Here is a 26326-nt window from a genome sequence, read left to right on the forward strand (position 1 = left end):
CGCTCACCACATACAAGGGCACTTCAGAAAGTTCATGGGAAAATGGAATGAAAAGGTAGGTTTATTTTTGTACAGAAACTTTCCTGAAATCCATGCATGGCTTTTTCGTAAGGTGAACTTTGTGAGGATCCCCTGCATTGCTGTTTTAGGCTGCGATGTGCCAGTCTGCTCTGCTCCGCTGTAGCTCCTGGAAGGCAGAGGTGTTTTGCTCACCGGCGAAGCCCGGCTGGTACGCGGTGCCATGGAGGCACTCCAGGAAGATGTGTTGCACGCACGACGGGTGCGTGGATGAGATCCATCAAATCCTCCTGTCTGGCATTCGGGAGGACAGAGTGCCAGATGGACCCTGATTTCACCCTGGGCTGGAACCAGGGCTGGCCCCGCCCCAAGAGAGAACCCAGAGGTCCCTCCCTGAAGAACGGCTTGACTGCCCTGTGGCTGCCTGGAGTCTGGCACGCTGAAGTCACACACTTGGCTTTGAACAGCTCTGCCATCTTTGACTCCAGGCTCTGGAAGCGTTTCTGGTTGCCCCTGGACTTGTTCCTGCCTGCCCCACTGTGACTTCTGCACCCACTGATGTCTCACCCCCTGGCCTGGCGCCCATTATCTTAAATCAAGGAGCTGGGCAGCTGCCCCTCTATGATCCAGGAGCTGAGGCGCAGCAGAGGGGTTGCCCTGGGATGAATCTTTCTGCCTCCCCATTTATCACACTAAAAGGTTCATTTCAAATCCTATTAAATAGGTCAAACATCGAGAGAGAGAACACAGCCTCCTCCTTCTCTTTTCCAGAATCTACAGTGAGTAGATTTGGGGGCATTTAATTTGGCAACCAAGTGACATTCCCTCCCAGAAGGCTGGCGCCTGCCCCTGACACAACAAAGAGAGAGAAGGGAGGAGAAGCAAAAACCCAACATGATGACCGCAAAGAAAGATAAAAGGAAACCATAAATTCTACTCAGCAAATGAAGTCCCGCGGGAGAGCCTGCATTCTCCCGGATACACGACTGGGTTTGATTTCCAAGCACCTCCACCCTGAGAGTAAATCTAATGCTCTTCCTCTTACCATGCTAATAACAACAACTGTGATTACACATTCAAGATACTGGGTGCCATGCAAAACACAGCGTTCCACTTGTGGTTAACCAGCCCTCGGTTCGCATCAACAACAGGGCCTGAAGGACGCCACTGTGGAAGGATTTGGGGCAAGTGCACCTGGAAGACCATCACAGCATCAAGAAAGCACAGGTGTCCTGCGACAGTAGCCAGGGAATATGTTTCACAGCTTGAGGATGACACTGCCACAGCCCCAGTGTTTCCTAACCTGCCTGTGCTACAGACACACTCCCACCAAGAGAAGAAACGCTTACTCTGATCAATACAATTAGGGGCATGAGGAAGTATGGAAACTGCATTTAAAAGGCCACATCTCGTTGGCTAAGAATGCTAAAAGAGTAACTGTTAAGTGTTTCAAGTTGCCCCAGGCACCTCCCCCACAGCGGTGAGAGTCCCCCCACGTCCAATCACTGCTCTAAGTTACTGCCCCACAAGCACACAGATGCAGTTCCAGTCACAGCAATTAAACCCCAAGTCCCCCCTGGGCAGAAGTCAGTGCTCTCCAGGAAGCAGGCACAGCTGTGAGGAGCAAAGATTTGCCGTCAGACAGACAGGGCCGTGTGTAGACTCTGGCTCCGGCTCCCTAGCTGGGACCCTAGGCAATCTGTCCACCCCCACTGAGCCTCAGTAGCCTTCTTTATAAAGTGGAGATAAGGACAGCATGCACTTGATAGGGGTGCTGTGGGCATTAAACAGAGAAACACATCTTAGGCCATTTGTAAGGCGGCTGGCACAGCGCTGGCACCCTGTGCTCTCACCAACAGCATCGCGAATGCTGCTGTTATCATTGCCGGTACCCACTCATTCATCAGACGGATCCACGGTGCGTTCTCGCTGAGAACACTGTGACGAGCCGGGCAGGCAGGGTCCTCGTGGAGTTAACAGCGGTGGCACAGACAGCCGGGGGAAGCAGGCAGACCAGCAACAGCCACACGGGGTGTTGGAGGCTGGACGTGGCAAGTCGGGAGGGCTCGGGGAGACAGCACAGGGTCAGCACGGAGCTCCAGGGGAAGTTGAGATACGTGGCGAGGCTGGCCTGGTTGGAGTATGATTATGTTTAATTAACGGACCCTGGCACATTCCGGCCAGGTCAGCACAGTGACAATGACACAGAGATCCTGCTCTATCAATGCACACACTCCTGGCAAGATGACACCCAGGCATCACGTCCAGGAGCCCCTTGGAGGATCCCCAATCTCATCAACCATCTAAGACGAAGATGAATAGTGAGGGAGACACGGCTGTCATACCACTTCCCCTCTTCCAGCCTGGAAAACATTCCTTTAAAAAAAATTTTTTTTAAAGATGTATTTCTTTATCTGAAATTCAGAGTTTCATAGAGAGGGGGAGAGACAGAGAGAGAGGGAGAAAGAGAGGGAGAGAGAGAGAGAAAGAGATATCTTTCATCTATTGATTCACTCCCCAGATGGCTGTAACAACCAGGGCTGAGCCAGACCAAAGTCAGGAGCCAGGAGCTTCCTCTGGGTCTCCCTCATGGGTGCAGGGGCCCAAGGACTTGAACCATCCTCCACTGCTTTCCCAGGCCACTAGCAGGAAGCTGGCGAGGGAGTAGAGCAGCCGGGACTCAAACCTTATGGGATGCTGGCATCGCAGGTGGTGACTTTACCTACTACGCCACAATGCTAGCCTTGGAAAATGTATTTGATGGTCAAGTTAAAGGACAAGATAGAAAGAAAGATGAGAATTCACCTGAAGGATTCAGCATCCAACTTGAAGAAGCTTCCACTGGTCAAATCTGAGACAATTTGAGCATCAAAATTAAATAATGATAGTAAAGAACTACAACCCACATTGAATGAAATAAGAATCCATGAGTCTACACTATTATAAATAAAGAGAGAGAAGGAAGATCACTTCCTTTCAGTAGAAAGCTGACTAGCAAATGTGGGAGAAATCACAGAATTTTTAAATCACTGTTTGGAACCATCATCATAATAGTTGATCAGGCAAGAATCATCAATGGATGCTAAAATTCATGGTGAATTTTGAGCAGTAACAGAATACAGAGTTTTCAAATAATCTTTTTTTAAAGATTTATTTATTTATTTGAAAGGCAAAGTTACAGAGAAAGAGGGAGAGACAGAGGCAGAGAGATCTTCCACTGGTTCACTCCCCAAATGGTCTTAACAGCTGGGGCTGGTCCAGGCTGAAGCCAGGAGCCAGGAATAAATTGCAGACATCTTCCATGTGGGTGCATGGATCCAAGCACTTGGGCCATCTTTCCCTGCTTCCCCAGGCCATCAGCAGGGAGCTGGATCAGAAGTGGAGTATCCAGGACATGAACTGGTGCCCATATGGGATGCTGGCACTGCACTTTACCCACTATGCCACAACACTGGTCCCTCAAATAGTCTTTCCACAGACATTTATTCATTGTAATGAGTAAAATAGTAACTTTATCATGGAGAAATCTGGTAGACAGCACCTTCCCCAAATAATCATAGCCAGCATCACAGTAACAGGTTATACTGACAACATGCGTTTCCTACCATGAGTCACTAAGGACAATCCCACATCATTCTGTAACTTTCTGTTAAGATTGTACTCAAATAACTTGAATCTAATAAGGAAACATCAGGCCAGCAGACACTGAGAGCTGGTCTGCAAAATAAGGCACGTCTCAGGAACTGTTTCAGACCAAGGGAAACTGAGGGGTCCTGACAACTGGATGCATTTCAAGGTCTGGATTTGTCTTCTGCTATGTAGGGCATTAAAAGGACAGCTGAAATCTGGAAACGTCTGGACATAACAGCATTTCATTTTTATTTGTCAGTGCTAATTTTCTGATTTGGAGAATTTTACCCTGATTATTGAAGAGAATGGTTCTGGTTTTAAGAAATACACACTGAAGGAGGTAAGAGTTAAAGAGTAAGATGTCTGTAATTTATTCTCAAATAGGTCCAAAGAAAATGGGCGGGTGGGTGAATGGATGCATGGATAAGTGGATGGATAGATGGATGGACGGATGGATGGATGGATGGATGGGTGGATGGATGGATGGATGGATAGGTGGATGGATGGATAGATGGATGGGGTTGATTATTGGATGGATGGAAGGATGGGTGGGTGGATAGACAAATAAGAGTGAAGTGGGAACTGTCATAAAACACTCACATTTGAAAATTCTTTGTAATATTCTTGCAACTGTTTTTGTAAGTCTGAAATAATGTCAAAAACACTTTTAAAGAGGTAGAGGTTCTAGACTTTTCCCTCCTAATTGGACGAAGGCTCAACCAAACTTGTGAATCATTAAAAACTGGTCAGGAATAGAAAAAGAAGCCTCATCATGAAGAGGGCCTCCCCCATCACAGACGCCATCCTCTCAGCTAATGGCGCTAGGTCATGAAGAAATCCACGTTATCAGAGAATAACTGAGACTAAAGCTTTGAGTAGGATATCGATGATAAACACCCTCAACTGCAATTCTGCAAAATGTGATTCGAGTGACAAGTGCTTTCCTGGGGCTGTCACATGTACCGCACTGCTGTGGGAACTACTGAAAGGGGTCGATCATATGAGGACCATCAAGTAAGGTCAGGCTCTGCCACCAGCATCTGACCTCCAGCTTCCCCAGGACAAGGGTCTGCTCCCCGCCAGTTCCCGCAACGAGCCAATTGTCACACATCCAAAATAATGAAACGCAAGCCTAAGAACAAGCTGGACTGACTGCTCAGGCCCTCAGCACAGCTCTCACCACCAACCCCTCGTGAGGAAGTACGCACCTTCATCTTCAATAGCCAGGACCTGGGTCACCCAGTGTTTCTGCAAGTGGCCATGGCACAATGTGTCTCAGGAGCCTCACACCACTGTCCTGTGGCCTGGCTCACTGTGCTCCAGTGAGGGGACAGACCACACACAGGGACACTCCAATGGCAATGGAGAGAAGTAGCAAAGGGCTCCAGTTTCTGACAATACGAACCATGCCACTCGTACTATACAGCTGGCCCCCGTATCTGTAGAACCCACATTTGGGGATTTAACCAACCGTGAATCAAAAATATTACCCCTGAAAACTCTATCTGTATTGAAGATGTACACACTTTTTTCATCATCTCTCCCTAGACAATCAACCATTTACACATGATTTGCCTTGTATTAGGTATTATAAGTAATACAGAGATGATTTAATGTATAACAGGGTTATGTAGATTATATGCAAACACTACACCATTTTATAGAAGGGACTTGAGCATCCATGGATTTTGGTGTCTCCCAGAGGGTCCTGGAGCCAATCCATGCCCCCCCCCCCCGCCAGATATTGAGGGACAACTGTGATATCTGTGATATATTCCATATGCAATCCATACACAAAAGAGTGGTGTGCAAGCCCCATGAAATCTTTGCCAACTCCCAATCACGACTGATAGAACTGTCTCCATTTCACAGAGAAGGAAGCGGTTGCTCAGACGACTTAAATCATTTTTCCAGGGAAATGTGGCCAGGGAGCTGCACAGCTGGATTTGAAGCCAGGTCAGCTCAGCAATATGGCCAGTACCCTTTTGCAATATGGACGGACAAATGGGCTACACAGTGGCAAGGACCTCAGATGCACGGTGGGTCCTTCAGAGTCTCAGGAGAGAGAGAGAAGATTCTCTGATGCCCGGCTTTGCACCCTGGCCTCCAGATTCCACACCAAGACGAAGACCTTGATTTCCCAGCCCCCTATTTTATTTCCACCACCTCTCCTGGTTCTGCCACTGATCCCAGCCCAGCATCAAGTCCCCCTTGCACCTGATTCCTGCAGTCCTTGGACTCTGTGTCTATCACACACTAAGAAGACTGCTCAGGGGTTAGGCTGGGCTCCCTCCTGCCTCTGCTGCTTACAAAGCTCAGGACACTGGTCAACCTCTCTGAGTCTCTCATCTGTAAACTAGGAACACCGGTTAAGCCTCCTGAATCTGAAAATCCAAACTATCCCCACAGTCCGTAGTTGTCTGAGCATGGACATGGTGCCATATGCTTGAGAGCTCAAGGCATGCAGATTTTCTCCATGCATTTAAGATACTGCAAAAATTTACCTTTATGTGGATTACGTATATACGAAACAGAAGAGAATTTTGTACTGTGACCTGGATCCCACCCCCAAGATCACATTATATGTGAGCAAATATTCCAAATTCTGAAAAAAAAAAAATCCAAACTCAGAACACCTCTGGTACCAAGCACTTTGGATAAGGGATTCTCAACTTGCAATAATAATGACCTCTCCCATTTACCATAAGGATCAACTGCCCTAAAAAAATGTGGAGCAGCAGGCCCACTGTTTGTATTCAACAACTGTTAGCTCACTTTGTTCCTTGAGCTTAGAGAGTTATTTCCTCTGTGGATCCACCTGTTCTGTCCCAGGATCCACCACATCTGTCACAGGGCTACAGGCTCCTAACACCCTGCCATCCACACGACATCTCCCACCCCAGGGAAGAACAGGAAGCCGATGCCCAAGATAAGCCTGATGTGAGCTGCTCCGTGGTTTCAACCGAGAACGCAGCTCATAGAGCGTCTGCGATCTAGCTGGAAGTTTGCTAACTCAGCCAGTGAGAGGCAAAGGACAGAGAAAGCAAGCCCTGGCCATTGGGCCACTCATGGATGTCCACCATGGGAGCTGGGGCTACAACTCTGCTAGGTTCTCCTCTCTGCTTCCAAATCTACTTTGCCTCCAATCCACCTAATGCTGTTCACATCATGCTTTTACATGAGGTCATGTTTTCTCAAACTAGCATTCAGGGCCTAGAATTTAGGAGGGGCAATAGGTCAACACAGAATGGAAAACTAGAGCTCGAACAGAACTTCTTATGGTGGGTAATAACACTTCTTCACAAAAACATCGCCTACATTTCACAAGAAGTCATTATGAGCCATATTATATATAATACATGTATTTATATTACTCTGTAAATTATGCAAGATCTTGTGGAAAACCTTGTTAGTTCAAAATAAGAAATTCAGCATGAATTGGCAGCAAGTTCTATAACAAATTTAAAGAGAAAGTGTGTGTAAAGAGTTAACACAACTTTTTTCTCTTCTGCATGAGAATTTGGCTTGGGTTACTTTTCTAGCTCTCATCCTCTGAACACCAGATAAAGAGGAAACATCACTGCCTTAGGGGCCACACTGCCCCAGGAGAACTGCCTTTGGTTGGCAGGCTACCCCCAGCCTGGGAGTCTCAGCATGAACCTGAATACCTGCTGAGGCACCCCCAGCCTGGGAGTCTAGAGTGATGTCACTCCTATAACCAGGCCTGTCCCCTGCAGGGACCCTGGGAGCTACGCTGACGGAGCTGTGACAGGAGCTGCCGCCCCTTCAGCCAGTATGTTCCTGCAGCTGATGATGTGAGGCTCAGAACCTTGTGCCCGACTGTACCTGAACTAGGACGTGGCGGCAGGCTGCAGGGGGGTTGGGGTGGGGGACGAGCCCCAGAGGATGCACGGAAGAAATGCCCAATGCTGTCTTTGTCCTCCTAGGTCAAGCTGAGGCCAAAAGCGTCTGGATGCATGTGTGGACCTCAGAGCAAATGCTGATGAGCACGGCAGAAGCCTTCCCATTTCAATGGCTACACTGTGACCCACAGACTCATCACCCCACTGCTGTCCTCATAAATCCATTAGTGCTCGCTGCAATATTAGCCCAAGGATCTGCAGATATGTGCAGTGAGTGTAAGTGCTCCCATATAATTAGTTCACTACAAGAGACAAAAAGATCCCTCCTGAAATTGTGTTTACATAATGAATGTGTTAAGCAAAGCTTGTTTTTGTACAAACGATGCAGCCTGGGCCACGCAGGAAATCTGAATTCGCTGGAATGAATGCAATGAGGTTTGTGTGTAGATTCGAGGACACTTCCAAAAGTTCAGGAAAACATGGAAGGGTGGATAAGTTTATTTTGGTACAAAAGTTTTTAATTCATGTACTTTTTATAATATGTACTTTCCATGAAGTTTTTTTTTTATTTATTTAAGAGACAGAAACCTTTTATCAGTTGGTTATTTCTTCAAATGCCTACAAGAGTTGGGGATGGGAAGACTGAAGCCAGGAGCTGGGGACTCCGGTACAGCAGCCAACACCTGCTGCCTCCCAGGGTACAGGCGGCAGGAAGCGGGAATCAGGAACAGAGCCAGGACCCATACCCAGGTACTCTGATGTGGGAGACAGGCATCCCAAGCAATGCCGTAACTATGGCACCAAATGCCTGTCCCACCATGAACTTTTCAGACTCCACATATGTATGGATTTCAAAATTTCTTGCACAAAAGTAAAGTCATCTTTTAATTCCGTTTCCCACAAACTTTTTAAAGTTCCCTGGTATAAAGAACACACGTGCTGTGGCTCTGATCCAGCCTAGTGCTCTGCTCACAGCCCTGCAGAAGGTTCCGACACACCTGTCCCAGAGGTGTGCAGGTGCTCGGGACTCACTCACCTACAGCACAGAGGTCTCAAAGCACCATGGACCATTCTAGATGTCTAAGAGGTGTCAGTGGTGAGAAGGTGGCACTCGGATTTATGCAAGACTAAGGCGGCAGGTCACATCAGTGACCGTCAATGGTATGGCTGTACTCATGAAGGAAGGGAGCCAGAGACATTACACACGCACGCCCCAACAGGAGTAGATGCACGCAGAGATTCACAGGGTACTAACAGCAGTCACAGGGGTTCTTTAGGGAAAGGCGAAGGCAGAATGTCACCCTTCACCGCCTACATTTTATATCACTTGTATTTTCAAAATAAAAGTGCATTTGGGTATTACTTCTGTAATTAAAATTTAAATTGAAAATCACTTTTAAAAAGGTAATTCTCCCTTATAATATTTACAATTGAATTCCTTATTAATACGGAGCTTCTCCTAGCCATTGGAAATGTGACGCAGGAGCTGGCTGCTGTGGTGCAGCGGGTTAAGTCACTGCAGGAGACACCCCCGTCCCATATCAGAGTGCCTGGCTCCAAGTCCGCCTCTGCTCCACCTCCCCGCTAACGGACACCCTGGGAGGAAGCAGAGGATGGCTCAGGTACTTGGGTCCTTGCCACACACGGGAGACATGGATGGAGTTCCTGGCTCCTGGATTTGGCCTGGCCCAGTCAGACCGTTGCAGGTATTTGAGAAGTGAGCCAGTGGATAGAAGTTCACTCTCGTGCTCGCTCGCTCACTCTCCTTCTCTCCCTCTCTGCCCTTCAAATAAATAAAAATGTAATAAATAAATCTAAAATATGACTCAGTTTACAGAAATGCAGTGTATCTGTCAGATCTTCAGACAAGAAAGAGCAAGTGGCTTATGTCATTGTATCATGGGAAGACAAAGGGGGGATCTCAAGGCACACAAATCACTACACATATACAAACCGTTGGAGGTTCCATACCCCTGACAATGTGCCTGTGAAGTGGTGCAGGGGCTCAGGCTGCCACATGTGACGCTGGTACCCCATATCAGAGTGCCAGTTTGAGCCCAACTGCTCCACTTCCCATCTAGCTCCCTGCTAATGCACCTGAGAAAGCAGCAGAAGATGGTCCGAGTGCTTGGGCTCTTGCCACCACATAGGAGACCCTGATGGAATTGCTGGCTTTGAGAAAACTTTTGTGACCCAACCCAGCCCAAGCTGTTGCAGCCATTTGGGGGGTGAACCAGTAGACAGAAGATTTTCTCTCTCTCTCTCTCTCTCATCGTGTCACTCTGCCTTTCAAATAAATAAAAGTAAATCTTAACAACCAAAAAGGTCAAAATGACCAGAACCCCAAGATAGCTTCCTAATTTTCTAAACTGTTAATCATAAGGAATCAGTGACTGTGACCACAAAGCCCAGAGGAAACAGAGATTGACAAGAATATTGGAAAGAGTCTTGAAACTCCCATGTCTGTGCCTACCTCTATCCAGAAGATTCTGTCCGCAGATCCATGTTAATGTTTCTCAACCTTTTTTTTTTTGGGGGGGGGGGGCTTTAGGAACTTTCTAGATTTTTTTCCACACCACAGATACACCACATCCCTGTAAGCACTGTGTCTCTTACGGAGGTGGGGGGAGGTACATCAACTATTGTAAAAGTCAAGATTTTTATCATACCTCCTCCAAAAGCCAAGTTTTGCCCCCCGCCCCCGACAAAACTGGAGATTGCTCCAGGTGCTTATGGCCAGCCCGCTACATCTGCAGGTCCCACACACAGAGATGCAACCAACCAGGGATCAAAAACAACGTCTGTTAATGTGTCTGCACTGAACATGTAGAGACTTCTTTCCTTGTCCTGATCCCCTATACAACGCAGTATAGCAACCATTTACACAGTATAGTTGCACCGGGTACTCTAAGTCATCTAGAGATCATGCAAAGTACACAAGAGGATGTGTGGAGACAGTAGGCAAATCCAGCACTGTTTTAAACAAGCGACTTGAGTGGCCATAGATTTTGGTATCCACAGGCACCCCAGAAGCAATCTTCCAAGGACCAAAGGATAATTACATGTATGCACAGAAAATGGGTGGACCAGATGTATCTTCCACTTTCTTCATCCTGGTTCCTAAGTGGGTTCGGCTCCCCACGATAATCAAACATTACCTTCACCAGGGTAGAGCGCACAGAGCCGTTAAGGAAGGAAGAAAGCAAACGGTTCTCAGAGGATGAACACAAAGCAGGAGAAACGATTTTGATTAAGACTCAAGCCAGCAGCTCTGACACAACCCAGTGTCCAGGCTACAAGGCTCACAGCAGAGATGAGAGCCATGTTGCAGCTCCCCAGTTCTTGTTTTCCTGCCATGTGCCCATGAGATCCTCTCGGAGGACGAGACTGAAACCCATCTGGCGAGGACCACCACAGGTGTGCCCGAGTGCCAAGGACAAAAGGGTCCAGGCAGCTTCCTCTAACCCAGGACCTCGCAAGGTGCACAATCCTTGAAAGCCCACAGGAACCAACTGTTCTGAGACAGGCTGGTCCTGCTCAGAGACATCTGTGACTTCTGAAACCACGCTTCATCCCCGGGGAGGAACTAAAGGGAGACTGGGGACTGCTGACGTAGCAGCCCAAGACTGTACCCAGCAAGACCACTGGGAGCAAAAGGAGATCAACACGGAAGAGACACAGCTGAAGCCGAATGTTCCGGAATTATCTGACTGCGTATTCTCAAACCTTCTCTCCAGTTACTCCCCAGCAGGGTGCATCCTAGAATCAAGTCTTTCCAGTCCTCAGAGTTAAAGTAAAGGGAAGGGAAAAACAGAGCAAGAAAGAAAGGAAAGAGGGAGAGAAGAAAGAAGAGAGGGAAGAGAGAGAGGGAGGGAGGGAAGAAAGGACACCTATATAAGGGGTCTTCAAAAATTCCATGGAAAGCACATGCTATGGAGTAACTATGCATGGATTTGCTTTTTTAAAAAATTGCTCCCAAGTAAACTTGACTTCTAATTCTGTTTTTCACTAACTCTTGAAGTACCCTCACGTTATGTGTGTGCACACACACCAGAAACAAGCCTCACAAAACACCACTAACACTCACCTTTACAAAGGCAATGTGTGTTCCAATATACTCCAGTCTAAGCTCACGTATTTTGCTTTTTAAATGCTGGTCACAGCCGTTCAGATGATGCCCCCATCCACGCATGGGCCATGACCCCAGATTTTAGAACACAAATGTATTCCAACCCCTGTGATCCCCAGATGAGAAAGATAAGACTCAGATTAAACCCGGGGTCACAAGGCTATTTCCTGGCAGGAACAGGCTGAATTCAGACCACGGGTAATTGTTGGCTGTTATTAGTGTGATAATTGGAACTCAACTTGCCCCCGCTTTCCCTGCCCACACTGCCAGGGTACCACTGCCCATCCTGGACTTCTTTTAATGTTCAAAAGCCCAGGCACCTGATGCTGTATTGATTCTGGTCTCAGGGCACAGTCCCAATCCAGGGGAAGCTACGGCAGGACTTTGGGAAGGGAACAGATTGTATTTGGGCATTGGGTGGGGCTTCCACCATTGACTCCCAGTGATTTTGATTTGGGGAAACTAGGAAGGAAGATTAGGTAGGCGTGGTTGGGCCAGTTTATTTTCTCCCAATAATTTTTGTGTAGCACTGCACTGTAAGTCCACCCCCTCACCTGTCAATCCTGTGCACTTAGCTTCCCATAATGCATCTGTACCTCATCCAGGACCAGGAAGGAGGAGACACCATGATGCGATGGACACATGGAAGTTAAGCTCCACATGGAGGCACCATGAAACTCCCAGAAAGCTTCACGCATGCTAAATCTACCTCATCTGAATATTCAATTAGGGTACCACCACCCAGCCCGTAAGAGAAGACTGATGATGTGAGAGCAGCCCACCCTTTGCTCTTGGCTTCTGGACCATGTGTATGGGTTCTTCTGGGGTCCCACCCTCCTCCTCCCTGCCCACTTGTGACGGGCGTCTCTCCACGTGGGATGGCCCACACTCACACGTGAATGCATGCTCACTCTGTCTCACTCTTGGGTAAGTCCCACTCACACTTATACAGGTGTTTATTCTGCTTCTGCTTTGAATTCTTATCTCTGTGGGAGCAAGAGCCTAGAATGAAAACCAGGATATTTATGCCCACAACAACTCTGTAAGACAGGGAGGCAGACAGAGACAGAGATACTCCTCCTCCTCGTCTCTCCACATGATGCTCTGTGCCACCTCAAGACCCCTACCCAGAAAGCCTGAACCAACAAGACCTGCCCATCTTGGACTGCAAACCTCCAGAACCGTGAGCCAAAATAAACCTCTTTTCTATATAGGAATTTCATTATAGTAGTGAAAAACAAATACACTATGGCTTTCATAAAAACCATGCAAAACAAACCCAGCGTGGACCAGAAAACTATGTCTTCCACTTTACCCTCTGGGGTCCCCAACATGCACTCTACGGGAAGTCTTGAAAAAGTTCATCAGAAAACGTGTACTGTGAAAAAACTATGCGTGGATTTCAAACATGGTTTGCACCAAAATAAACTTCTCATTTAGCTCCATTTTTCTACAGACTTCTTGAAGTCCCCTCATGTTAGCTGAGTTTCACAGAGCAGAGTGAATGACTTTCAGAGTTCTGTCTCCCACTTAAATCCCAGTGGGGTCTCAGAAGGGAGGACCACGCTGTACCTCTGGCTTCCAACAGTGCTCAGCAAACCACAGTCTGCAGGGCAAAGCTGGCCGGAAAGCTGTTTTATCACCAAGTTCTGTTACCACACAGCCAGGCCTGGGTTTCACCTTCTCTCTGTGGCGGCTTTTCTGCTCCAAGGGCAGAGCTGAGTCACTGTCAAGGAGGCTGCATGGCCGACAAACCCTACAGTCTTCCCTATCTGCCCCTCTGGCTTATCGGATCCTGCCAGACTCTTTGCAGTAACTGTAGTAAAGCAGACACAGCATCTTATGTGTGTGCATGTGTACATCTGGAGGTGCACGCGTCAGCAGCATTGTGTACATTCACACTGCTCTGCCACCATCCCCACCACCCGCCCCCAGAACTCCTTCATAACCCCAAACTGAAACTCCGCACTCATTCAATGGTAACTCCCCGTTCTCCCACCCACTCCCTCAGCTCCTGGTAACCACTGTTCTTCTTTCTGCCTCTGCGAATCTGACATGGCCACTTCCATTCCATTCCTTTTCTTAGAACCCTCAGTAAAAGGCTACCTGGTTTACACTGAAGTCAAGACACACAGATCTATCCTCGGGGCTCCTGGCGCCCCCAGGTGGTCCCTTCCAGCCCCAGGATGCCCTGCCCCCACGTACCACCCACTGCACTCACTTGGGCGTGTGGGCCTCATCCACACGGTGGCCCAGCTGGAACTCATGGGATTTGCTCCGATGCAGGGCTGTGAACCCCGGGATCAAGTGGATCAGCTTTCGGGAGGAGGGTGGTGGGGTCCCCGGTGGCTTCAGCTTGTTCTTCCTCCTCATGGGTGGCGTGCCAGGTGGGGTCACGGTGGTGACGATATTGGGCGTGCGAGGCGGGGTGCGGACTGCGTGCCTCTGCCGCGGTGATGGAGGCAGGGAACGGTGGCCTGACTCCAGCGGCGGTGGCGGGCACAGGCCTGGGTAGGCGTCCACAGTGAGCCTGTCCACATGGGTGTAGACGGGCGCCCCCGGTGTGGGGCTGGTGTGACAGTAGTGCTGGACACACTTGGATGGGACCCTGGGGCTCTGGGAAAGATGGGTGCGGATCCACGGGGTGGGCTCGGGGGGGCACACGGGATTGTTCTCCTTGCCCGTCTCTGTGGTAGGCCACTGGATGGTCCAGTCTTGCTTGGAAAGGTTTCCTCCTGCATTGGAATAAAGGAATGGAGAGACGATGGGTAATCGGGTGAGTTGTACCTGTGCACCATTATATCAGATGCATGTCATACCATACGCATCTTACACCATATGTGTACCCCATTGAGTGTGCGCTGCATTGTATATTCACCATATGCACACTACATAATCCACTCACCCCATCGAAGGCATGTTATATCATATGTACATTAGACTATATGCATCCTTACATCATATGCACATTACAACATATGCATCTCACATCAAAGATACATTGCATCATATGAATATCATACGTACATTACAGCATACATGTGTTATACTATAAGCACATTATACTATATGCATGTATCACTACATGCACATTACACCCTATACACGTTACATGACACACATTACATCATATGCATTTTACATCATCTGCACATTATACCATATACACATTACATTATAAGCTTATTTACATGAATTCAGTCACATCCACTTGGCCCCTCAAAAAAAGAGTGAAATCCCTTCATTAGCCCCCATTCAAAATTCTTGACTTCCACTGGCCTATGTCTGGGAAACCCACAATTCAAATGCCCTGAAAAGCAAAGGAGTGAATCCCCACCTCTGGCACTCCAACAGGTCCCAGTTCCAACATTCTGGAGGTGATTTAAAGGATTTTCCAGGATAATTTTCCCATACGTGGTGATGTTAATACCTAACCCCATTTGGGATTCATAAATTCTGCACAAGCCAAGCTCCCCTTGGTCCCCTGTGACCACTTATTTGGCCACTGATCTACCTTACCATGTGCTCACTCATGCATTCACCCACAAGCATTTGCTCAAAGCTGACCATATGCAAAGCAGCACTCTTGGAAAAGGCACAGCAGGAACCCACAGACGAGGCTCTGGCCTCCTGGACTTGTCTCCTGCCAAAGCAGAGACACAACAGACAAGCAGACAATCGCACTGGGAACAGAAGTCTACACAATGGAGTGATAAGGCCAGTATGGGCTGAACAGACTGTGGTCCAACCAACCATGGAATACAGCTCAGCCATAAGAAGGCATGAGGCAGAACACCCAAGACAACCAGGGTGAATGCCCGGGGAATGAGGCTGAGTAGAAAAGGTGGATACATGAATTTACACAGGGGATAAAATTACATAGAACTAAATACACTGTGGGTACGAGGAAAACTGGGGAAATCGGAGTAAGACCAGGGGATGGCATCAACGTCAAGTGTCTTGTGCTGTTGTACTATTGTTCTGCAAAATGTGACCACTGTGGGAAACTTGATAAAGCTTACCTGGGATCACTCTGTATTACTGTTTTGAAAAGCAGACAGAGAAACACAGAGATCCTCATTCACTGGTTCACCTCCCAGAAGTCCACAACAGCCAGGGCTGAGCCAGGCCAAACCCAGGAGCTGGGAACCCAATCCCGTTCTCCCACATGGGTGGCAGGCAGCACAACACTTGAGCTGTCACCTGCTGCCCCCCAGGGCCCGTATTAGCAGGAAGCTGGACCTGAGAGAGGAGCCAGGACTCAAACCCAGGTACAAACTCCCATATGCGAAGTGGGAGTCCCAAGTGGCATTTTGAGCACTGCACCAAATACCTGCCCTATAACAGTTCTTACAACTGCACACAAATCTTCAATGACCTCAATTAAGAAGTGGATACCATGAAGTAGAGTAGAATCATGCTTACCAGAGTGGTGATTGTGGTGGGGAGAGGGGAAGGAATGCAGAGGGGAGAGTTAACAGGTACCCGGTGCAGCGGAATAGGAGGAATGATGGAAAGCCGTGAAACACCGAAGAGTGACTTTGCCTGATGACAATTCATTGTATGTTTCAAAATAACTAGTAGGGAGGATTTTCAATGTTCCCAACACAAAGAAATGAGAAACGTTTAGGGATGGAAATGTCACACTGTATCCCATGCATATATACAATTGTAATGTATCAATTTAAAAATTTTAATAAATAAGCAAAAATTGTAAGGAAATGATAGGCCAGGGCAGGCATAAAGGAATCCCAACTTGTAGCAAACCAGCAATAATAATAATCACGACTGTAACAACCATGACAAGACCTAACACACAGTGCATCTGACAGTGTACAAAGTGCTTTCCGAACACGGACTCACTGCCCCCTTGAATTAAAACAACTCATTTTGTTATTATATATCCATCATGGAAAAAGCTGAAAACTCAGATAAGGAGAAAGGCAATGTCATTCTTTTAGCTGAAGCATCATCCTTACTAACGGGCAGTGGTGCCTTCCCAATGGTTTTCTGGTTTGTTTTCCCAAAGATTAATTTATTTATTTGAAAGCCAGAGTTAGAGAGTATGAGAGACAGAGAGAGAGAGAGAGAATCTTCCATCCACTAGGCACTACCCAAATGGCTGCAACGGCCAGGGCAGGACCAGCTGGAAGCCAGGACCTTCATCTGGGTCTCCCACATGGGTGCAGGGGCTCAAGCACTTGGGCCATCTTCTGCTGCTTTCCCAGGCCATTAGCAGGGAGCTGAATCAGAAGTGGAGCAGCCAGAACACAAAGTATCTATGGGATACTGGTGTATCATGTGACAGATGAACCTGCTGCACTACAATGCCAGCTGCCTTTGCCCTGATCTTTAGGGGGGAAAATGCTCTAAGCACTGATTTCATTCTTTGCCTTTTTTATGGTTTATAATGGGACTGTTTTATATCTCCCGTTTAATTTTTTTATCTTGGTACACAAAAGGTGATTTTGACGTCCATTGTGTGGATAAAGAAGCAAATTCAGAGGGCCAGAGTTAGGGCATAGCAGGTAAAGCCACTGCCCGCGAAGCTGGCATCATGTATGAGCACCAGTTTGAGTCCTGGATGCTCAACTTCTGATCCAGCTCCCTGCTAATGTGCCTGGGAAAGCAGCAGAGGATGGCCCAACTGCTTGGGCCCATGCACCCACGTGGGTGACCCAGAAGAAGTTCCTGGCTCCTGGCTTCAACATGGCCCAGCACCAGCCATTGTGACCCTCTGGACAGTGAACCCGTGGATGGAAGATTTCTCTGTGTGTCTCTCTCTCCCTTCTCCCCACCCCCCCATCTCGTAATTCTCTCAAAGTAAAGAATTAAATCTTGAAAGAAAGAATGAAACGAGGGGAGGGGAGGGGGGCAGGGGAGGGGAGGGGAGGAAGTAGTTAATTCAGAGATGAAGATGGCCCAAGGTTATCATTAACAAAAGTGATAATTGGCAGCCAGGACTGAAGCCCAGCAGCTTGGCCACCCTCAAAACCAGGACATACAGAGAGCTAGCGTTTGCATTTGCCAAAGACCACGAACCAGCACAGATCAAAACAGGAAGGATGCTGAACCAAGGGTCTCCCTTTTCACTCCTTCCAGACTTGCGGGAACATTCTACTGAAGCCACCATCACGACGCTATCTACTCTGCAGTATTTATAGTGCACATTACCCAGTGATGGAGGGGCTCAGCTCTGGAGTCGGGTGACGTGAGCTCCAAACCCAGCTCCCCTGCTTCCTGGCTGTGTGAACTGGGGCACTCCTCTAACCTCCCCGAGACTCAGTTTTCTCTTCTGTGAAATAGGATGGTAATAAGACAGACCTCAGGGACCAGGATGAGGACCAAGTAACTGTCTTAGCAGAGCTCCTGGTATGCAGCAGGTACTCTATAAATGTCAGCAACTCTCATGGTAATTCTCAACACTGTGGTGATACGTCCGCATCTGCTACATAGAGACTGGGTGTGAGCGCTGTGCCCGGGCCCCTTTTGTACAGCAGGGAGGCTGAAGAACTCCCAGAGCCGGAGGCAGAGCAGGGCCAAGAGGAGATCAGCTCCTCCTCCCTCCAGCAAGCTCTTCACTGATGCACAAGCCCATGGTCAGATTAGCCTAAGCTGAACATGTTCAAGGAAGTCAATCTATTTATATTAAGCAATCTCAACCACTTGCTGCAACACAAGGCTACAGAGGAAGAAATCCGGGTTGGGAACCACAAGGATCTGGCTCAAATCCTGGTTCTGGGGCCGGCACTGGGCACAGTGGTTAAGATGCAACATGGGGCCGGCGCCACGGCTCAATAGGCTAATCCTCCACCTAGCGGCACCGGCACACCGGGTTCTAGTCCCGGTTGGGGCGCCGGATTCTGTCCCGGTTGCCCCTCTTCCAGGCCAGCTCTCTGCTGTGGCCCGGGAAGGCAGTGGAGGATGGCCCAAGTGCTTGGGCCCTGCACCCGCATGGGAGACCAGGAGAAGCACCTGGCTCCTGGCTTCGGATCAGTGTGGTACGCCGACCGCAGCGGCCATTGGAGGGTGAACCAACAGCAAAAAGGAAGACCTTTCTCTCTGTCTCTCTCTCTCACTGTCCACTCTGCCTGTCAAAAAAAAAAAAAAAAAAAAAAAAAAAAAAAAAGGTGCAACATGGGACACTTGCATCTTATATCCGTGTGCCTGGGTTCGAATCCCAGCTCTTTTTCTGCTTCCATCTCCCATGTGGGTGGCAGTGATCCAACCACTTGAGCCATCACCTGCTGCCTCCCAGGGTCTCTGCATCAGCTGGAAGCTGAGCCAGAACTCAAACCCAGGGATTCTGATATGGGACATAGACCATCCCAACTGGCATCTTAAACACTGAGCCAGCACTCTCCCTAAGAAGCCATTCTTTAGCCTGAGTGCACTGGTCTTGAAATTCTGAAATCTGAGCTCAGCTAAGACAGCACCAGGCTCATGGTGGATTTTGTATTTACAAAGACACTACACAGCTCAGTCCAGCTCTCCTCCTGTCTCTTCTCCCAGCCCATCCCGGAACCTCCAAAGTAGATAGCCCATGACCCTGAAGTACACACAGGCCAAGCACATCACCCACCGCCTGACACCCTCAGAAGGATGAGTGATGCCCCTGCATTTGGAAGATGTGCTTATGAACCAAAGGAAGAATTCCTTCTCATAAAAACGCATCAAGCAAGAAAGTAGGCATTTGTATCCTGCACAGGTGACCCTACCCTCTGCGATGTGATGGCTGGGAATAAACCTGTCCCTACCCTAGCTTGTGGTGCCTTTGTTACAGCAGCCCCCAAAACTCACACTGTCCTCAACATGTGCTGAGGACTCACCGAGGAATCATCATATGAATGAGAGCACTTGGAGGGCTTGTGCCTGTGTCAGTGGTGGTGGATTTAGTGCTCCTCGTACCTGTCCTGTTAGGTAGGTGTTATCAATCCATTTTATCAAACAGCATCCCTAACTAGAAAACCTACAACCCGAAATGCTCCAAAACCCGAAATTTCCTGAGTGCCGACATGAAGTCACAAATGGAAAATTCCATTCTGATCTCCTGTGACAGGTAGCAGTCAATTGCAAGTGCACTAGAAACACTGTGTAAAATTAGCTTCAGCTGATGCAAATCAGGTGTATTAGCAACATAAGTGAATTTTGCATTTAGACTTGGGTCCCAACCCCAAGATACCTCACTGTACATATGCAAATATTCCAAAATCAAAAAATGCCTGACACACACCCCTCCAAAGCGTTACAAAGAAGGGATACTTGATGTGTATTAGGTAAGTCATAGCATTTGACTCAGCCCCCAGAGTTCACCTCATCTGAGCCAGCTCTCACCACACCCCATAAAATACAGTTCCTCCGAGCACACACACACACACACACACACACACACACACTGCATCAGGTTCAATTAAGTACTGATTTGCCTCCAAGTTTCTCTTCCTTCCTTCAAGTTTTTCCAAGTCTGAGAGAGGAGAGAAAAGCTTCAGTCCCTGCCAAATTCCCTTCCCCAGGAAATTTGCTTCCCCTCCACCCCTACATTTCAAAAACAGAAGTTTGAGGATGAAGAAGCAAAAGAGCCTCATTTCATTATCCAAATTGCCAGCTGCAAAACTGACAGGACTGCGACTTCCCTCTGCCACGGCTTCAGAAGTGTTCCACGGATGGGCGGTATTATATCATCTCTCCCCCTCTCTCTTTTGATCCTCTGTTTAATAAAGTCCCAGGGAAAAAGGTAATTTTTCATTTTAAATAGGGAAGGTGTGGTAGCAAGAGGCCCTGGGGGTTATTAATCGTCACCCTTGGTATCTTGTCATCCGTTTCTGGAAAATCATTTTATTTCAAGTCTTGAGATGGGCGGGGAGAGGGGAATAGGTTTTAAGAAATGAAAGGTCTGAGGATTGATTAAAGGCACTTCAAGGTTTGGGGTTTTCTTTTGACATTCTCTGATAAGGGACTAGGAGAAATACAAGCGATTCTCGGGGGGAAAAATGATTTTGGAAAGTCTAGGCAAGTGTCTGACTTCTTTGTCCCTTCCCATTAAAACTGTATAAACAGCAAACGTGTGGCTTAGGATTTGTCGGAACTTCTGCGCCAGCTTCAGAACGCATATTTGCTTTGGCCCTTGCAGAGGCAGAGTGGAAGAGAACCAACCATTTTCAGGATCACCGCCACTTCTAACATTTGCGAATATTTCAAAGCATTTTCAGTTGAATCCTCATAACTTTTTGGCAAGATGCAAAACTGTTAGATGCTAGTTGGAAAGATTAGACTGCAGTCAGAGGTAGAATAAAACACAGTTTTCAGGTTAATCCTAATAACTTTAGACATTGGTTAAAAATATTCAACTGGAGTTATGAGTGAAGCAAATAATAATAGTAATTAACAATACATTAACAATAACAGCAATAATTATTACAGGTTGAGGGCCTAGTATCCAAAATGCATGGGAATGGAAATGTTTCTTTCTTTTTTGGATTTTGGAACATCTGGCATACACAATGAGATTTTTTTTAAGATTTCTTTTTTTTTTCTTTTAATTTTATTCACAAGGCAGAGTTAAAGAGAGATAGAGACAGAGAGAGATCTTCCATCTGCTAGTTCACTCCCCAAATGGTTGCAATGGCCAGAGCTGGGCTGATCCAAAGCCAGGAGCCAAGAGCCTCCTCCAGGTCCCCCACGTGGGTGCAGGGGCCCAAGGACTTGGGCCATCTTCCACTGCTTTCCAGGCCATTAGCAGAGAGCTGGATGGGAAGCAGAGCAGCTGGGACTCAAACCAGCACCCATATGGGATGCTGGCACTGCAGGCCAGGGGTTTAACCCACTGTGCCACAGTGCCAGCAGCAACAATGAGATTTCTTGGGAATGAGATCCAAGTCTGAACTTGATGCTCTTGTCTCATATACACCCTGTTCACACATTCTGAGTGATTTTATACAACATTTTTAGGGCACCTGAATTTTGGTTTCAACCCATCAGGTGTGGAATTTTACACTTGCAACATCCTGTTTGTACTCAGGAAGTTTTGAATTTTGGAGTATTTTGGATTTCAGATTAGGAATGTTCAACTTGTCTTGCTAATAACAGCATTGCTCGCTGGGCACTTGTGATGTGCCCAATACAATTCTAAGTATTCAGAATGCTTCATCTCCAGCTATCTTCACAAGAACCCAAGATGAAAATTCTATTGTCTCCATGTCAGAATGGGGGAAACAGAGGGTTATGTGAGAGACTGAGATGGCCAAGACACACAGCTAGTAAGTGGTAGTCCAGGGTGTCCAGTCCAGGTCTGCACCCCTGACCATCAAGGCCTTCTCCAGGACCTCCTTCCCCCTCAGGAATGAGATGTCTGATCAAAGCCTTTGAAGGGTTGAGCCACTCAACCCAGGTCAGCACCAGGGACAGCTCCCGACTCTTCAAAAGCCAGGCAACTGCTTAGCCAAGACCTCAGACAGTGGAACCTGAAATCCAGGAAGAATGTTTGAGTTTCTAAATTATAATGCTTGGAGAAAAAAAGGGAACCACATAAGAAAAAATGAAAAACCACTCAATTGCCAATGAAACTCAACACTGGCAAGAATCTCCAAGACCTTATTAAATCAGTTGGCATCCAGCTAAAGTCATAGGTCCTTATGGGCATCATTTCCACTCTAGCATGTCCCCAAGTGGAACCAAACACAAAACTAACCCCTGTCTGTGAGGTCACCTGGGAGGGGGACATGACAGAGGGCAGGGACACAGATGCGATCATGCCTCCCAGTCCTGCTTGCCAAGACATTTGCCATTTTGTTACCAACCAGCAGAACTGGCAGTCACTAACTTTAGGGTAGCTTTTCTGTTCTTACAAAGCTCTTCTTTAAACTGAAACTCATATTAACCATATTAGAGTATGAAACTCAACAGCACTACTGTTAGTGTTTTTGCATGACTCCTACCTCTATCAAGCTCCAAAATGTTTCCATCATGCCACAAAGGAAACCCATGCCCATCCACAGTCATTCCTCAGTCCCCTTCCAGCCCCTGGCAACCACTGACCTGCTTTTCATCTCGATGGACCTGCTTATTCTGCATACTCCCTAGCAATGGAATCCTACAATCCACCTGGTTCCCTCCACTAGGCACAATGCTTCAAGGTCCATCCATACACGCATCAGCCCTTCATTCCTGTTTATAGCTGAATGATACACACAGGGTTCTTTAAAAAAAGTTCATGAAAAAATACAATTAAAAGACATGTTCATTTTGGCATTTTGAAATCCATGCATAGCTTTTTCAATAATATGCATTTCAACAAATTTTGGAAGATCCCACCCACATGTGCATGGATTTTAACTAAAAATGTTTGGTCTTAATGTGTAAATTACGCTGCTCTAATAAGTATTTAACACATGAATCAATTCTGGACTACTCATAAGTTAAAGCCACCCTGAAAGATGATACTGTTTGTATAGTCTTTCCCCCTTGATCTGTGGGGAACGTAGCCCAAGGCCCTCAGTAGATGCCTGAAGCCACAGAAGAACAGAATTCTGTCACGAAGCACTTAACACATACTGCGGCTGTAAGGTTTGCAGCGTGAGGTGCGACCACAAAGCTAGCATTTTTTTTTCCTTCTTGAGGATTTCATGGACAGACTATGCATTCTTACTGTGGTTCTTAGCAACTCCACATACAGTTTTTTCTCTCCTTATTGAGAACTTTCACCTTTTCAATTAAAGGCAGCACCTGACGGTCTCTTTGGCATATCCAAAATGCCAGCATCACTACTCTTGGGCACTGGGGCCGCTGTTAATTAAAAGAAGGGTTACCTGGACACGAGCGCTGTGATAACTCAATAGCTGATCTGATAACCAAGACAGCTACTAAGTGACGGCCAGGTGGGGAGCTTATGAAGCACCGGATACAGGACAAAGAGATGGTGTGAGACCTCACGCTACTCAGAATGGCATGGAATTGAAAGATCATAGCTTATTCTGAAATCGTCCATTTAATAATTTTGACCTGAGTCACTGAAGTCACGGCATGCGAGAGTGTAGATAATGGACTACTGCCATGCCACCTGTCTGGAATTCAGGCCACAAATTAGAAGGCTAGGTCCTGCCAGGCCCCAACTCCCATGTGCGCCCTGGGCTGCCCTCAATAGAAAAGATCTTGAGAAATGAAGGCCAGGTGACCAGAGGAACAGGACACACAGGAAGATGTCCTTATTGAGACCCCGCCTCCCCTGACTCTACACCCTCTGAGACACAGCTCCCTGGCCCCCACAGAAGGCTGGGCTGCCCACAGGGAGGAGGAGGCGATACGCTGGGGAGGTCCCTCCAGCACAGGCCACTCCACAGACGCTGCAGAACAAAGTGCACACCTGGAGAGGCCACATGAGGGAAGTGTGATCTCTGAGCCTTCCCCCACCCTGATTCCAGAACTCTCAGTGGCTCTCTCACGCTGCCCTCCTTGAGTGACAGGTAGAATATTGGTTTTATAATCTCCTGTGTTGGCAAATTCAAGAGAGCTGAGAGCAGCAGCGGACGACTTCGTGAGCTGCAAAGCACCCATTTTTATCTCCAGACAACTGACCCGGGGAGCAGCTTTTCCAAATCCCTTTGTCTTTCCCTTCGTGTGTAGACTCAGTGGGGCCCACATCTGCTCTGATTTCCCTCTCCGTAGACAGGGCTTGTCAAGTTTTCATAGCCCGGAGAGCCAGGCAGTAAATTTGTTCAGCTTATTCCTGTGGTCTGAATCCAGAGGAGAGAGACAGCATGGGTCCTTCCAGGAGCAAGGTGTCGAATAAGCAATATCATCCTTCTTACCCCCTCTTCGTGCAGGCCGACCTCCCATGGGCAATGGGGGCTTTCCCAAGGTATCTCGATGTCCTACCTGATGACGTGACACCCTGCCAAGGGACACAGAACCCAGCAGGGTCTGCATTAGTCACATGCTCTGATCCCAGATCCCCCACTTATTAGCTATGTGGCCCAGGGTCAATTGTTTCACCTCCCTGAACTTCAGTTTGTCCAACTCATAAGGGAATAACAAAAGTGTCCATTTTTAAAGTTGCTTAGAGAATTAATGGGAAGGAAGGACCGAGCAGCCAGCCTGCAGCTGTCACCGATTTGCTGCTGGTGGTTAGTAGCAATTCTGTCCCCTTCCCCTGGGAGAACTTACACTTGCATCTTTTGGTTAGACACCTACTTACATACCAAGCACTCCAATTTGAAAACTGACAGCTTCCCCATTCAACAGAGCTCACATTCACCCCTGGATTACGAAGGTTTAGCATGAAAAACAGTTATACAGTCTACCAATCATTTTATAAGGACTACATGTTGAAACGGTCATATGTTGGAAGTACTGGGTTGTAAAATCTGTTGTAAAGACTAATGTCATTCCTCCAAAGGTTAAACACAGAATTGCCATGTGATCCAGCAATTCTATTCCATATAAGGCCCATGAAATCTTCTGGTCTGGCACAGCCAAGGCAACCACAGGTGGGACTTGAAATTCAATAAATCTATGGCACACTTTTTTTTTTTTTTGACAGGCAGAGTAGACAGTGAAAGAGAGAGAGAGAGAGAGAGAGAGAGAGAGAGAGAAAAAGGTCTTCCTTTTCCATTGGTTCACCCCCCAATGGCCGCTGCAGCCGGCGCACCGCGCTGATCCGAAGCCAGGAGCCAGGTGCTTCTCCTGGTCTCCCATGCTGGTGCAGGGCCCAAGCACTTGGGCCATCCTCCACTGCACTCCCGGGCCACAGCAGAGAGCTGGCCTGGAAGAGGGGCATCCGGAACAGAATCCGGCGCCCCGACCGGGACTAGAACCCAGGGTGCTAGTGCCACAGGCAGAGGATTAGCCTATTGAGCCACAGAGCCGGCCAGCACACTAATTTTTAAGTTGACAATGTTGTATGGCCTGCAAATGATGTTCTAAACATCCAAATGACCCTTGCAAAAAAAAAAAAAAATGTTCCCCATCTCAGGGACCAAAAAGAAGTGGCAAGCAGGGACTCAAGCAGCGACTTGTGTCCAACATTCACAGCAGCGCAAAGACGGAAACAGTCCAAGTCCTTCAACATCTGGATGGCCACAACATGTGGTTTAGCCTACAACGGACTATTACTCAAACTGGAAAACGGCGGAAGTTCAGATACATGCTACAGCAGGGATGAACCTCGAAAAATGTGTGCTAGATGAAATAAGCCAGAGAAGAATCAATATTGTATATTTCCCCTTCCATAAGGCACGTGGAACAGGCAAACTGATGAGGACAAAAGGTAAACTGGTAGTCACCAGGGACCCTCACTGGTTAGTGTTTCTGGTTGGTATGGGAGGAGATGAATATGGTGATGATTACACAACATCCTGTATGTAATGCCAATGAAGAGTACATTTAAAAACAATTAATTATAGGGTCAGAGCTGTGGCATAGTGGGTAAAGCCGCTGCCTGCAGTGCCGCCATCCCATATGGGTGTCGGTTCGAGTCGCGGCTCTTCCACTTCCAACGCAGCTCTCTGCTATGGCCTGGGAAAGCAGTAGAAGATGGCCCAAGTCCTTGGGCAACTGCACCCACATGGAAGACCTGAGGGAAGCTCCTGGCTCCTGGCTTCGGATCAGCACAGCTCCAGCCATTGCGGCCATCTAGGAAGTGAACCAATGGATGGAAGACCTCTCCATCCCTCCCTCCCTCCCTCCCTCTCTC

General features: G+C 47.7%; 1 protein-coding gene across 10 annotated transcripts in view; it reads right to left on the reverse strand.

The window, feature by feature from the left end:
- Positions 1-26326, reverse strand: part of KSR2 (kinase suppressor of ras 2) — a 434938-nt gene that overhangs the window by 245920 nt on the left and 162692 nt on the right. For all 10 annotated transcript variants that reach the window (XM_089323244.1, XM_070065978.2, XM_089323245.1 and 7 more), the window contains exon 4: positions 13862-14375. In XM_089323244.1, the coding sequence (XP_089179370.1) occupies positions 13862-14375 (514 nt within the window). The remainder of the gene's footprint in view (positions 1-13861; positions 14376-26326) is intronic.

Source organism: Oryctolagus cuniculus, chromosome 21 (genome assembly GCF_051225735.1).
Source record: "Oryctolagus cuniculus isolate XC-2025 breed Fujian yellow rabbit chromosome 21, ASM5122573v1, whole genome shotgun sequence".
In the NCBI taxonomy this organism is placed as follows: domain Eukaryota; kingdom Metazoa; phylum Chordata; class Mammalia; order Lagomorpha; family Leporidae; genus Oryctolagus; species Oryctolagus cuniculus.